The sequence below is a fragment of the Balearica regulorum genome, chromosome 2 (genome assembly GCF_011004875.1).
Source record: "Balearica regulorum gibbericeps isolate bBalReg1 chromosome 2, bBalReg1.pri, whole genome shotgun sequence".
Taxonomy (NCBI): domain Eukaryota; kingdom Metazoa; phylum Chordata; class Aves; order Gruiformes; family Gruidae; genus Balearica; species Balearica regulorum.
The window spans coordinates 47,529,580-47,545,391 of NC_046185.1; the positions used below are offsets into that span (position 1 = coordinate 47,529,580).

General features: G+C 37.3%; 1 protein-coding gene and 1 non-coding gene across 7 annotated transcripts in view; both read left to right on the forward strand.

Annotated features, from left to right (window-relative positions):
- Positions 1–15,812, forward strand: part of CCDC178 (coiled-coil domain containing 178) — a 181,679-nt gene that overhangs the window by 34,937 nt on the left and 130,930 nt on the right. For 5 of the 6 annotated variants that reach the window (XM_075744162.1, XM_075744161.1, XM_075744163.1 and 2 more), the window contains exons 10-13: positions 1,154–1,249; positions 1,372–1,508; positions 9,885–10,068; positions 14,627–14,689. In XM_075744162.1, the coding sequence (XP_075600277.1) occupies positions 1,154–1,249; positions 1,372–1,508; positions 9,885–10,068; positions 14,627–14,689 (480 nt within the window). The remainder of the gene's footprint in view (positions 1–1,153; positions 1,250–1,371; positions 1,509–9,884; positions 10,069–14,626; positions 14,690–15,812) is intronic. The other variant, XM_075744166.1, reaches the window with a different exon arrangement.
- On the forward strand, positions 7,068–7,138 carry TRNAG-CCC (transfer RNA glycine (anticodon CCC)). Its single transcript has one exon. It is a non-coding gene; the product is annotated as a tRNA-Gly (tRNA).

Below are 15,812 nucleotides of genomic sequence, written 5' to 3' on the forward strand. Positions count from 1 at the left end.
CTGAATCATGTTTTTCCCATCCACTAGCAATTTAAAAACTGGGACATTTTGCTCATACTTAATCTGTCATTTTTTTCCCTCTGTAGATGGAACCAATTTCTCTTTGTCTTTCCCACACTTCCCCTGAACTATATTTCTTAGAATATTTTACATATTGAGAGACTTAATGATTTGCTTTTTTATGTCCTTCTTCTAGCTTAGTAAAAGTGCTTCTTTGCAGTTTTTCCTCACAGGTCGTGTTCTATAATCCCTAACTATTCAGGTTAGGACTTTTAGTCCCCAAGTAGTTAGGAAGGTACAGCCATACAAAGACAGTCAGCAGAGTCCTAGACATGTGCAAAAGAGCTATGACATTCTGGACAAGATAAGAAGGTAAAGCCTGTATTGTTTCCCTCCTTAGCTGCTGGGACACAGTCATAAAGTATCTTATGTAAATCTACTTCTTCATCACATTCTTGAGGTAGCAGTAGGAAATTACATGCCATTTAGAGTACCTGTGTCCTAATTCTGTCCTCATCTTCCCACATGTATTCTCCACCCTTATGCTAACATCCTTATCAACCCTGATCCTGCTTGGGCACATTTGTTGTCTGGTCATATTCCGGTTAGACCCGTGTCTCTTTGGAGATTGTATAGGTAAGTTCTGCCAGAATAGCTGTGTTGTTTCAGCCTCTGCAGAGGAAGGAGAGGTGAAAGAAACCAAGTTCATTAGGCTTAATGAGAGCAGGTATGCCTATCTATCTAAAATCAGCTTCACATGTTTTCCTTATCCTGTAGATGCTTGCTTTTCTAACATCCTCCAGTGATTGATCCATCATTGAATCTCTGTATGAATCTGTATTAAGTCAATAGGTATATTGAGATCTTAAGAAAAGTCTTGAGGTTGAGAGGAACTTAATGTATTCTGCTCAATTATACCACATATGTCATGCATGAATTAGCAGGCTGTGAGTGTGGGCTTACTGATACTGTGAAGTCTAAAGATTCTGCTAGGATACATTGCAACGGTAATGTGCATATGAATAATATAGCATGAAATATTTCTAGTTACTGTTTAATAGCCTTCCTTTTAAATTTATTTTTTTAATATATTAATTCTTACAAAGAAATAAAAGAGATATTTGTATTGTTTACTTTACAAAATATTTTCTAGACAGAAGATTTGAATAATAAAATAGCTGCCCAAGGAGATGAGAGTGTAAAAATATCAGATGCTTCTTCTGAAGTGATTAAAGCTGTGGAAGAATTAGTAAGTTTTTTATTATTTTTATAGAAATGAAGTAAAAATGCTTGCATACTTGCATCTTCTGTGTTGGCCTGAAATAATTTCAACTTATGCTAAAGATGTCTTAATGTTTTAATGTTCATTAGAAATCCACCAGGAAAAGTGATCTACAGAATATAAAGCAGAAGTTCCTCAATCTTAATGAAGCATTGGACATTTCGAAATGTGCAAATGAAGAACTTGAGGGAGAAAACAAAGAGTTTTTGCAAAAATTTGGAAATAGGTAATGCCTGCAGTATAAATATAGGAAGTAAGCATTATTTTTTCACTGAAAGCATGCCTATAAAAGTGAACCTTGCTTTTATTTTTAGTCTGCCTTTAATTTAACATTTCAATAATTTCAAATTCAAAATTCAGGCTGAAATTTATCATCTAACTTTTTCAACCTTCACTTGAAAGAAAAATAACTAAAAGTCTGGAAAAGACAAAATACATACTTTGACAATTAAAATAGAACAAAATGAGGAAGATTCTGAAATTCTTTTTTTGTTAACAGAAACCTCACCCTTTTGTGAATTTTATTTGTATTTGTTTCATATATGATGATTATAAACATAGAGTCTGAAATACTATTTTTGTGTATTTTCTTTGAATTTTTGTAATACATTACACACATCTTTTGTAGCTCCTCAGTTTATTGATTCCAAATAGCTATACTTTAAACTATATTGTACATAATGTTCTCAGTGCATTTATAATATAACAGCAAATAAAATCAATTTTTAGTTCCTTCTTCCTTTGGTCACTAATTGTATGCTCGTTTCACGTATCCGACAGGTTATCTTCTTTATCCCCCCAGTAACTTCGTATGTTATTGTCTGATTTCAGCAAAGTCATCTTGAAAATAATGAGACTTTTACAAGTTTTGTAGAAATTGGTGACTGAGTTGCATACAGACATCCTGTCAGCATGAAAACATTCCTTACTAGACCCCAAATATTCCATACAAGAGATGTGAGAAAAGGGAGGGATAAAAAGATGAAAGAGAGGAGGACATATATGCATACTCCTTATTAATCCTCCAAGTTGGAGCTCACATCTTACATATTGAAGTAAATCAATGACGGGACACAAATGGGTAAGAATCCAGGCTTCATTAGTTCTGATGTTGATGGAACTACTTATTGGGTTTATAAGAACATTTTAGAATTAGTGCCGTAGCTTTCCAAATCTATTATTTTCAATTTCATTGACATCTTTTTTGACAGATTAAAAATTTTATTTCATCATACATGTCAGGCAATGGAGAGAGATCCTGCCCATGTTGGAAATATCAACGGATAAGCTGAAAGAGGAAAATCACATTTTTAAGAACATGTATAGAAAAATGAGAGAGGGGACTTCTTGGAAAATGGATTTGGGAAGCATTATTACTTGTGACCATCTTGTACACTAAAACTACAGGAATTCTAGAAAGACTGGAGAAGTGCACAAGAGAAATCCTTTGAGCATTATCTATTTCATATATAATTAGTATTGTTGTGGGCGTGTCCTGATTATTGTCCTTCCACATGTTCAGGAGTTAAAGAAATGCATATGAAAATTCAGGATCAAGACCTAGAGAAAGGTTATGACAAGTTCCTAGTAATGAAAGATTCCAGGAGCTCAGTCTATTTATGTCTTCAAAGGATGATATGAAGACATCCTCTGAAGGGGAAATATCTTTTCAGATTGTTATTTAGTCTAGTCCCAGGAAACAATGAATGGAGGCTGAATATAGAATTCAATTGAAGTATTTTTTTAAAGAAAAATATTAATTCAGAATAATTACTTTTTAAATCTTGCTTTAATGGAAAAACAGGATTCTTAGTCACCCTGATAAAATCCCAGAATTCTGTACATTGCTTTCTTATGATAATTTGTTAACTCTTAGAAGGATTTTCTGAAATGCTATATATAGAACCCCTACAATATCTCAAAACTACTTTCAATATCACTGACTTAGCATGAAATGTATTAGTTTGTAAGGGAGAACGGAATTACTAATCCCTCCAAAAAATTAGAAGTTGCATGCTTCCTCTTATGTATTACTGAGTGCAAGCACAAAGGAAGAGTGCTGTTTGTAGGTCTTTTTTATTTGAAAATCCCATTTATCTATGGAGTTCTTGATTGAATAAGGACTGTTTTTAGCAAAGGCTATAACTAACTATAGTTCTCTTGTGAGGGTTGATATGTGCTATGAGAGAGGCAGGATATTTGGGTCTGCTCAAAAAGTTTTAAATTCTTTGATCTGCCACTAATCTCTTGCCTTATATTGGAAATATTTTGCGTGTCAGGTCATGCAACATGTACTCTGTTTCATACCCTCATGTGCAGATGCTAGTTCAGATGGTGACTCTCGCTTTTATTGGATATTCCTTGGAGTGGAATCTCATCTCTTAAACTTCAGTACATAATTTCATATTCCTGAAATTGAAACATCTTCACACACACTGATACTGAGTGCTGTGCAGAGGCATCCAGAAATAGTGTTGCCTTTGGGAAAATGATCCTGAAGTCACCTTTTTCCCCCCAAGTGTTCCAAGACCTATCTCCAGGTAAATTGTGACTAGGCTTAGAAGGATCTAAAATAAAAAGGTTATGCAAACAAGTATTTGGGTGGGGAAAAAAGTTCTGATTACTGGAATACTTTGAAGTTTGTTACCCATATGAACATTCACCACCCCCCCCCCCCCCCCCCCCCAATCTGTGTTGCCTTTCCTTCATAGTATGTTAAGCATCTTGGATGAAAGAAGCTGAGGAAAACCAGTGCATTTGACTTGATTTGTACCCTTTTCCCATGAAGGCTGAGTATATTTTACAGATACTATTAGATCAAAAAATCTCAGGTCCACGTGCTATGTACAGTTACTGAATGTATGAAAGCTTAGGAAAAGAAAAATCAAAAACTTACCATGCTTCTCAAATGGGGACAGAGTTCCTGAGTAAGCTGCAGAAGCCATGATGAAATTTTCAACACTACATATAGCACTACCATAGTGCTTCTTTCAGCTGTAGTCCACTTGCTTTTCTGCTTAGAATATTTATGTTCCTCTTGCATCCATGCTTAGAGAGTTTTGACTTCCAGAGTCTTGGGTAGCCTTGTATTCATCAAACCAATTTTGCTCCACATGAAAGGTATAGGAAATCAGAGTGGAACAGTCATTGTTTGGTTCCTTTCATTTCTTTCCAGCTTCAGCACAGATCTGCTTGCTCTGCACTGTTCAGATGAATTGCTTTCTTGCCTTTGGTATTTTGAAATTTAAGGTTTTTTTGTAATCATAGACATTTTGGAAAGAATTTGTTAAGCTGTTTACTCACCTTCCCAAAAAGATTAGCTATACTCATACCCATTTTAAAAAACAATCAGATGAATTTTTTAGGCTTTCCAGTGTTGGCTATTTCAAAACTTCTCTAGGTAAAGTGAGTAGTTAATTGCTGAGTGACCCTTTTGTCAGTATTTTAGAATATGTGTTACTTCGTTCAGGTAATTTCTTTCTGCTAGAGAATTCTTTTTCCTACATAGTCTACTGTAAGTATTGTTCATATGAGGATGTTATGGGGCATATGGACATATTAAAAATGCTTAATTAGGGACAACTGCATGTGTCATGAGGTATGTGATTTGTAAATCTTCTAAATGTGGAATTTGCAAAATTAAGTCATCTATCTCTGATGGAATAGTTAATGAGACCTGTTTCAGAATCAGGTCACAAGACCATCTGTAGAAAAACTTTCTGTTTTGAAAGTGATGTTGTGGTCTGAATAGTTCAAATCAGTATTAACACAGACTATAGGATTCAGAAACTGTAAGAACTAACCAGAAACCATTACAAAAAGTGTATGCAAATGCTTTTTTCAGGGACAAATTTGCAACTGAAGTTTCATCTGGTAGTCAGAATATCCTTGAAACTCTCTTTGTCGGGTGGAGTGTTGTAATTACTTCTGATCCCATCTAAGTACTTGGTCTTTGGTCTCAAGGCATCACATACTGTACCTTCACAAATTCCTTATTTGTCACTGATCCTTAATAGCATTATTTTATTGACCTCCTTTATCAGTCTTACTGTAACTGGTAATCCCCTTACAGTTATAACTCTCATAAGTCATGGTTATGTCACAGCTCTGGGTACTATTCACACTGGTATTGTTAGTCTGTACCTATCTCATTGCTAACCTCACTGGTGTGCGGGAAAGGGTAACCTGTGTATATGTGTGGTGGGTTGACCCTGGCTGGAGGCCAGGTGCCCACCAAAGCCACTCTGTCACTCCCCTCCTCAACTGGACAGAGGAGAGAAAATATAACAAAAGGCTTGTGGGTTGAGGTAACAATAGGGAGGTCACTCACCAATTACCAATGCGGGCAAAACAGATTCAACTCGGGAAAATTAATTTAATTTATTACCAATCAAATCAGAGTCAAGTAATGAGAAATAAAACCAAATCTTACACGACCTTCCTCCCACCCCTCCCTTCTTCTTGAGCTTAACTTCACTCCTGATTTTCTCTACCTCCTCCCCCCCTGCAGAGGCATGTTAGTTTATCTCTGCTAAACATCCCCACAGGGGATGGGGAATGGGGGTTGCAGTCAGTTCATCACATGTTGTCCCTGTGGCTCCTTCCTCCTCAGGGGGAGGACTCCTCACACTCTGCCCCTGCTCCAGCCTGAGACAGTCCTCCATGAACTTCTCCAACGTGGCTCCTTCCCATGGGCTGCAGCTCTTCACAAACTGCTCCAGCGTGGGTCCCTTCCACGGCGTGCAGACCTTCAGGAGCAGACTGCTCCAGCGTGGGTCCCCCACGGGGTCACAAGTCCTGCCAGCAAACCTGCTCTGGCGTGGGCTCCTCTCTCCATTGGGTCACAGGTCCTGCCAGGAGCTTGCTCCAGCGTGGGCTTCCCACAGGGTTACAGCCTCCTTCAATGATCCACCTGCTTTGGTGTGGGGTCCTCCACGGGCTGCAGGTGGATATCTGCTCCACCATGGACCTCCATGGGCTGCAGGGGGACAGCCTGCCTTACCATGGTCTTCTCCATGGGCTGCAGGGGAATCTCTGCTCGGGCGCCTGGAGCACCTCCCCCCTCTCCTTCTGCACTGACCTGGCTGTCTGCAGAGTTGTTCCTCTCATATATTCTCACTCCTCTCTTTTGGCTGCTGTTGTGCAGCAGTTTTTTGCCCTTCTTAACTATGTTATCCCAGAAGCACTACCACTGTTGCTGATGAGCTTGGCCTCGGCCAATGGTGGATCTGTCTTGGAGCCGGCTGGCATTGGCTCTGTCAGACATAGGGGAAGCTTCTGGCAGCTTCTCACAGAAGCCACCCCGCTACCAAAACCTTGCTATGCAAACCCAATACAATGTGATAGAGGCAGACGTGCAAAAGTTTAAAGAATAGAAGTATTATTACTGTGTAATGAGATGGCTCCTAACTAAATGGTCTTAGACTTGGAAGTACCAGAGTACATCTGCTATTATATTGCCTCCCTTTAGCCCAAAAATCTCTGTTGCTCTTTCTTGTTGTCATCTTTGATCATTATCATCTAGGGAAGATTTGGGCCATTCATATGTGTACTCTCAGCTGTATTATCCCTAACGTGCTTGTAGTAGATCTTGATAATCTCCAATGTTTTAATTCACAAGGAACAAGATCTTTTAGATGTGCGCAAGATTTTTTTGTCTCAACAGCTGAAAAAAGGGCTAGGAATCCTTTGTATTTAAGGACTGTCGAAATTGATAACTCACTATGCAGCACGTTGCACTTTAGGGCAGCTCAGGGTGATTTGATTATTTAGATGTTGTAGGGAAGCACCAGTGGTGTAGTGGTATCATGCAAGATTCCCATTCTTGCGACCCGGGTTCGATTCCCGGCTGGTGCAGGGAAATACTCCCATCACTTGCAGCCCTACAGCTTCTAAATAATCAAATTACCCTGAGCTGGGGTTAAACCGTGACAGTATCACATGGTCCGTCCTCCTTCATGTAGAGCTCAGTTTGTTAGTAGGGCTATTACAGCTTCTGCCAGATCTTTGAATAATGCTTGTATGTAAATTTATGTAAACCAGTCAGACATGGCTCTAAGCACAGTGTCTTACAGATGTGTGACATTGCTGAAGCCTTTAGGTCATATTTTGGAAAGATCATATTGCATTTTCAGTTCTATTTGGACCAAGTTCTGGTCTCCATCAGTTTGGCCAACTGCTTGGGAATCACAATAAGTTGACTCCAGCTATGGACAATCTCCTAATTGAGAAAGGGCAATTGTAATGCATACTACATACATGGTATATGTTAGGTATAGTTCATCAAGATGCATATAGGCAATATTTTCTGTTCTCTTGCTTTGTGCTTCTTTGTTACTTGAATTTTGGGAAGGGAAATTAAGTTGCTGTGGGCTTGCACTGTCTTACAGGTTTTTCAAGGACTATATAGAAGATACTGCTGACTGTAAGACTGTATTTAAAAGACTGCTGACTATATTTAGGAACCAGCAGTTCACATGCACTGAAAGTGGAATGTGCAGAGTATGTGTGTGTATGAAATAATCCATGAAGTTTAGTCCTTGTGCATTTAGAAATATTTGGGTTTTGTAAGCTAAATTATGTTTCCTTCCTTTAACTAAGCAAATGATACCCTGTATTAAAGGAGCTGATATTTGAGAGAAATATTCAACTAGGGAAATACGTGATCAGTGCTGGTCTGTTGTGGATTTGTACATTAAGTATCGGAAACAATGTTGCACATGCTGTGAAGATCTTTACAATACCATTTAGGTTTATTATTCTAATTCAGCAGATACTCAGTGGTAGTAACAGTTTATTTTTCAGTGATACCATTCTTCTACAAAGAAACATTCCATTGAAAACTATTAAGTTCTAATGATACAGAGGTTGTATTCTGTCAGTCAAAGTAATAGCAATGTTTACCTGTAGGTTTTTTGTATTTGATTCAGTTTGGTTGCTGAGGGAGCTTGCTGATGTCATTGTGAGGCCACTCTTGATAACTGAGCGACTCGGAGAAGTGCTCAATCCGTGGGAAGGTGATGGAGCAGCTAATCCTGGAAATCATTTTCCAGGCACATTTCACAAGGACAAGAGAGTCATCAGGAGCAGTCAGCATAGATTCACCAAAGGGACATCATGCTTGACCAGGCTGAAAACCTTCTGTGGTGTAATGACTGGTCTGGTAGATGAGGGGAGACCAATGAGTGTTGTCTGCTTGGACTTCAGTAAGGCTTCCAACACTGTCTCCCATTAAGATCCTCACAGACAAGCTGTTGATGTACAGGCTGGATGAGCAGACAGTGAGGTGAATTGAAAACTAGCTGAATTGCCAAGTCGAGACAGCAGTGCTCAGCGGCACAAAGTGAAGTGGAAGGCCAGTAACTAACAGTTACTACTCCAGGGGTCAATATTTGGTCCAGTCCTGTTTAATATCTTTATTAATGATCTGGATGATGGGGCAGAATGTACCCTCAGAAAGTTCGCTGATGACACCAAACTGAGAGGAGTAGCTGATATGCCAGAGGGCTGTGCTGCCATCCAGAGGCACCTTGACAGGCTGGAGAAATGGGCCAACAGAAACTTCATAAAGTTCAACAAAGAGGAGTTCAAAGTCCTGCACCTGGGGAAAACAACCCCATGCACTAATATATGGTGAGGGCCACCTGGCTGGAAAGCAGCTTGGCAGAAAGGGCCCTGGAAGTCCTGGTGGACACCAGGTTGAACATGAGCTGGCAATGTGCCTTTGCCACAAAGAAGGCCAACAGCATCCTGGGCTGCATTAGGAGGAGTCTTGCCAGCAGACTGAGGTGATCCTTCTCCTCTACTCAGCACTAGTGAGGCCACACCTGGAGTACTGGGTCCAGTTCTGGGCACCCCAGTACAACAGAGACATGGATATATTGGAGACAGTCCAACAAAGGGCCATGAAGATGATGAAGAGACTGGAGCATCTTTCACCTGAGGAAAGGCTGACAGAGCTGGGACCGTTCAGCCTGGAGAAGAGAAGGCTCAGGAGGGATCTTAATAATGTATATAAATACCTGAAGGAAGGGGCAAAGAGAATGGAGCCAGGTTCTTTTTAATGGTGCCTAGTGACAAGACCAGAGGCAATGGGTAGAAATCAAAACACATGATGTTTTGTGTGAACACAGGGAACGCTTCTTCACTGTGAAGGTGACTGAGCACTGGCACAGGTTGCTGATGCAGGTTGTGGATTCTCCATCACTGAAGATGTTCAAAAGCCATCTGGACACGGTCCTGGGCAACTGTCTCTAGGTGGCTTTGCTTGAGCATGGTAGTTGGACCAGATGACCTCCAGAAGTCCCTTCCAACCTCAGCCATTTTGTGATTCTATGATACAGGTTAACACTACAGATACGCAGGAAAACAAAAAAAAATGGATACATATAATTGTTTGATATCAATGAACTATCATGAATAAAGAGACTTTAAAGTTTTGAGGAAGAGCCTGGTGTATTCAGCATCAAATAGCAGGATGATAAAATACTGCTTTTGATTTTAAAATTATTTAGCTTTACTTATTCAATAATAAGTTTTATTTTAGTTTTAGTTAATGTATTTTATATAAAGAAATACAAGATTGGCTGTTTTATTTTAACAGTTCAAGAAAAAAGAATGCATATCAATCAGAAGTTGAAAGTATCTGCGAAAACATGTGTAAAATTGAACAGCAAATAGAAAGACTAGATGAAGATCTCTGTAAAGCTGAATTGTCCTACAGTGAAAAAAAAAGAAAGTATGAGGACTTAAAAAAAAACAAAACTGCAGAAGAAATCTCTTTCAAGGTATACTTTTTTATTTATATGTAACCATTGCAAATGAAATACTACATTAGAATAACTATTTAATTATTGCTTGGATGTCATTATTTATCTAGAATTGAAATTTTAATTCAAGGCTTACAAGACTTATAAGACTTTTGTTTTTTCACTTTACATAATTCTCTATGAATAATATTATATGCATACAGCTTTTAGGATCAGTGCTATTCCAAGGTCTAAGATCCAGCATTCAGAAATACAGAAAGCAAATAATATCGGGAATTTTCAAGGGTCTTTTCATACAAGGCAGATATAAATGGTACTTTGCATATTCTTCACTAGATCTTCTGCTGTATGTAAAGTATAAATTGCCAAGAAGGAAAGGCTTTCACATTTTTGTTTATTGTAATAATTTTACGATATCCTAACTTGTAATGAATAAAATGTAGAACATTAATAGTATTTTCCTGATTATAATTTGTATTTGTATATTATGCACTCCATATGCTTCTTGCCTTCCTTTTCACCTACCTACTTGCCAAAGATAAATGTATGTCCAATTACCAGACCTGAGTTCTGAAAAGAAAAGAGGAATTCTTAGATGTGATTTAAACCAGAGACAGTTAAAAAGCTTATAGAGCCAAGGTAAAAGTAGTAAAACATGAGCTAGAGAACTTTAGAAGTGTTTTCACAAGAAATAAGATTGAGTCAGATTTGTATTTGTTAAGGCCTTTCATACTGCCAGGTTGTCTTCTCTTGGATCAAATTTGTATTCATGGCAATATCTGAATTTGCACCATGGAGTTTTGTCCTATAAATTGTCTTTTTTGGTATATTGTGCTGTTTTCTAGCCATATGTTTTAATACTAAATTTGTATGACTTTTCTGTCTTCTTTGTATATAAATTTGCCAAGCACCATTTTCTCCACAGTCACTGCTGAAATATTTACACAAATGGGTGTTCAACTGTACAGTCAGGAGTATCTACTATGATTCTTCTTATGGTTTAAGTATTTAAGGGATGCTAAATATTAGTCTAAAAAGTTTAGGATTTTAGAAGGGATTCAGGTAAAGGCCTTGCTTATTTGGTGTCCTACATCCTATGTTTTTTAATGTGTCTTAATTTATATTTTCCCCTTTAACTATTAAAAATTAATTTAGAATTGACAAATTTTTCTTCCATGAATTTTACAGTCACATTTTGGATTTTTGGCATCCACAACATTCTGTGATAAGCACTTCAACAGCTTTGTCACACAACAGCTTGTGTGAAAAATTGCTTTGTTTCTTTATTTTCTGCCTAGAATATACCATCTTCATATAATGCCCTGTTCTTATTTGCAAAGATGTATTTGTCAGTCATTCCATATTTGCTTCCTACATGTTCAGACATAACTTTATAGGCTTTTATCATACTCTTCCTCTTCTTCAAGCTGAAGTCTCCTAATGCATTAGCTTGTTTAATGAATGGAAAGTGTCCCATGTCCGTCATCCATTTCTGTTTTCTAGTTCTCTTGTTATGGGGAAAGAGCATAGAATATTCAATATGTAGACACATCATGGGCATATATAGCGATATAAAGATGACTTTTGGTTTGTTCTCTGTTCCTTTCGTAATAGTTATTACATTACATTTATTCTTTTAGATGCAGTGGAGCATTATATTCTTCATGATCATGTTCCTGTTTATTTCAGAGTCCAGCATTGTATAAAGTGAAGACTTTGTCCTAATGTACAAACATACATTAATCTTCATTGAATTTTGTCCTCTGTAAATAAGAAATCCAGATGGTTTTACTAAGTCATCTCACAATATCCCCCATTTTCCATATTGTTTCTGAATAAATTGGAAACCACAGGATCCAGCATGGATGCTTGCAAGACTCTACTGTAACTGCCATTGTGAAAACTGGTTATTTATTTCTATTGTGGGTCTTCTGTCTTTAAATGCATTATATATTCATGTGAGGACTTTTATCCTTAACTCAAGGGAAATTAATTAAGGAGTCATTCATATAATACTTTATCAAATATCATTTAAGAGTCCAAGTAGATTGTATCACCTGGATATCTCTTCTCCACATACTTCTTAAATCCTTCAGAAAACTGCTGAATTTTGAGGCACTGCTTCCCAGTCATGCTGATTCCTCTCCTCTGCATCAAATTTTCCTTGTGTCAACTAATTCTTTTTTTCATAATAATACATATTATGAGTTTTCTTCTTGGAGCTTTGAAGTTTTTATCTGTTTTGGAATTTGGGCTTTTTCAAGTATCATATTCTCTTTTCTGAGTGTTTCATGGTAAGTCTGTCTTTAAGTGCTTCTGATCATCTGTTGGTTTTACATTGTCTCTAGCAGGCTTCCTATCATATGTGTTTGGAAAAGGACTTGTTTTATGTCTTTTGCAGGTTTTTTCCGAAAACTTATATAGCTTGCCTGAGGGTATTTTTAGATTTAAATATGCAAAGTTCAGGATCTTTTCTGTTTTCCTTTTTTTTTTTTGGACATAATTTCAACATTTTGTCTTGCTGCTAATAGCTTCCCTTCTGTTTAGTGGCATTGATTTTCTTTTTGATATTTCCAGTGTCTGTCAAAACTTGTCTTGCATGTGCTTTGAGCCTCCAATATGATATCTGTAAGTAATCTCCATCTCGCTTGAAAGTATTTTACTCTTTTAGCTGTTCCTCATAGTTTTTAATAAACTCCTCTAATTTCTATGAAAATGCATTTTTATATTTGACTACAGTGTTACTTTTTTGGATTTTGTTGTTCCTTAAGCTCTCTTCTCAAGTCATAGTTAACACCCCAGCATGTAGTCAGTCAGAAATGCTATCTCAAAGCTATACATTTATGGTCAGAGATGGAATTTCATTCTGTAGGTATTCTGATTTACTTGTTGGCACAACTTAACTTCTAATGAAGACATTACTAGTAGTCCTGCCTTCAGTGATGATTGCTTTCCAGCACTGCTCAAGTTGCTTCAGTCCCCTTGTTAATGAATACCTCCATTCCTACCACTTGCAGAATGATCATTCTGTCAACAGCTTTAAGTTAACATTGCTATATTTAGTCTTAGTTACCATAAATTAGTAAAAGCATTGTGTTTCTAATAATTTAAAGCATCTACACATGAGACATACACAGGGAAGGTAACCAGTTGCAAAAGCTATTTGCAAGGTAAAAGTGTGAATGGAGTGCACAGAAGCTAAGATACCTCTCTACCAAAGCAACATTTGAATAGTGGTGAATTTTGAATATGATCATATAAATGAAGGTGCAATTTATAGTTGACTGCCTGGTTTCTGCTGATATTCTGTGAGAGCAATTACCCTCTGGTCTGTCTGGAAAAAAGTGTCTGTCTGTAACTACCAGTTAAACTGTATCCTTGGGCTACTGAATAGAGTGAAAAATATATTCATGCAATCACCCAGTATTGTCATTAGTCATTCAAAATGTCACTGCATTTTGGAGACTAGTCCAGATGCCTCAGTTCGTCTAATAGACTGAGAGATTTGGATTCAGATACACTATATACATTTGTGGGCAAGGAGGTGTGAGGGAGAGGGTGGTGCCATGGGCATGAGTTGTTGGAGTTACCCTTGGAGCAAATGTATAAACTTTCATCTGGAAAAAAGGCTTTTACTCATTGATTACATGATGTATTTTCTACATGAACACTGATCTCTGTCACTTCTATTTCGTTGAAATTCCTAATAATTTTGGGATTTAGGGTTTGAGAATATATGGGGATGTTTGGCACCTGGTTTTGTATTTTCTTATGTATGTGGCATCTGGGAGATGTTTATGACCTCCTTATGTAGGAACCTCCCTCTCCAAGTGCTGATGATATATGCACTTCCAAAGTACAGATATGGATCTGAATAAAACATCTTGAATAAATATATTTCAATAATGGAATTGATTGAGTCTTACTTTACTATTGGCCATATTGTGCCTCGTTTTGCTTAAATAATCAGGTTTCCACTCCCTATTCACTTAAAAAGGAAATGCAAAGCGCTAACTAGGGTTTGACTTAGATTGCAATCAGGTATAGTTATGATAGTCTGCTAATCTGATGTACATTAAATTAGAGGTTTTTAAGGCACAAACTATAATAATGTGCTATATTACTGTTATCCTAGAAGTGATATGAGTAGGATACTCATATAAGAAAGGGCTAAAATATGTTCAGATTTTTACTAGAAATTACAAAAATAGTTTCATCACATAAAATATAGAAGGCACTGAGAATTTTAAATTTTGAGCATTTGATGTTCAATATCCATTTAGTAAGCCAGCTCAGCTTCTTGTGTATTTAATTATTTTATGCTACCAAAAATTAATTGTTGTAAATCTAGAAAATATTGTTGCTTTTCTTATAGTATGGTCTATATTTAGTTACCTCTTGTGCCTGCAACTCTGTTGTAATTTCCTTTTTAATGTAGTTGTGTGATAATTGAGAAAAAAATTTAAAAGTTATGCTCATCCTTACTGTGATGTTAGTGTCAAATTTTCATTGCTGTTGTCCATTAACTTGTTTTCTTATGCATTGTATATGGCTTTTTCCCTGCCCCCCCCCTAAGAATTCAGAGTGGAATCTTAAAAAAGAAATTCAAGATCAAAAAGGAGTTTGGAAAGTGATCCAGGTAAACATGACAGTTATTGTTTTACTTCAAATCTAAATTATTCTTCTATGTTCTTTTTACTTTCTATCATGAGTTAATTTTGAGTACCTTGTGACTAACTCACATAGAAGGCTAATGGTTTTGCTAAGTAATGATGCCTGCTGGTTAGCAACTAGGAAAATGTAAATTCTCATGAAAATATGAAACACTTTAGTTGTATTCTAGTTACTCACGATCATTTCCAGTTTGCTTTAGAAGATAAAAAAACTTTGGTAAATATCTGTATATACATTATCATTTGAATTTGTTTATTTTTCTTACTTCAGTTTCTGTAGAAAGTGCAATCAGACCCTCACTATACCTTATATTGATGCATGCATGTGTAAAATAGGGTGGCCCTTACACTATTTATTTTCTCCTAGTGTGAACTGCTAAAGTGACACAACACACTTTGGTGTCCTTTTTTTCTATTGTCAAATGTAGCTGTTTTCTTCTGGACTTCAGTGATACTTTTCAAGCATCCTCAGACAAGTGTTGATATTTCTTCAGCTTCTCTGACTGAAGTCCCAAGTTTGGCATCACCCAAAGGAGTATTCTATCTATATCCATCCTTTGGCAGATGGAGTCCATCAGCTGTCTTCTGCAAGAGCATGGATAATGGTCATATTCAAACTGTTGTAATAACTACCAGGTCTTAAAGCCTCAATCAAGACACTGAGTGGAAGCTCCAGGACTATTTTCTGAAGAAGTCTTTAATCATTCAGTGTCACCAGCAAGAGACAGAAGGCCTTAAAATGTTGTTGTCAGAACCAAGCTTTGGCTTCTATCTGAGGAGCAGCTCTCCAGAGATCACTCCTTCATTCCCTATGATGCCAGAAAATCAAATTCAATGATTCCTTCAAAGTTTCAATCCAGTAACAGAGACCTTTATGATACAGAAGGTCTGGCAAAATAAGCAACTGCTGAACTGGCTGATGGTACTGCCCTTGCTGTTAGTGGTGCCTGCCAGCAAGATGAAGACAAGTAATAGATTTCTAGTTGCTCTTGTTGGGTACATCCAGTAAGGAGATGGGATACAGTGATAATGGCTGCGCCAACCTGGAGCTGACACTGGCTGAACCAGGTCCCTTGCAAGAAGTAAGAG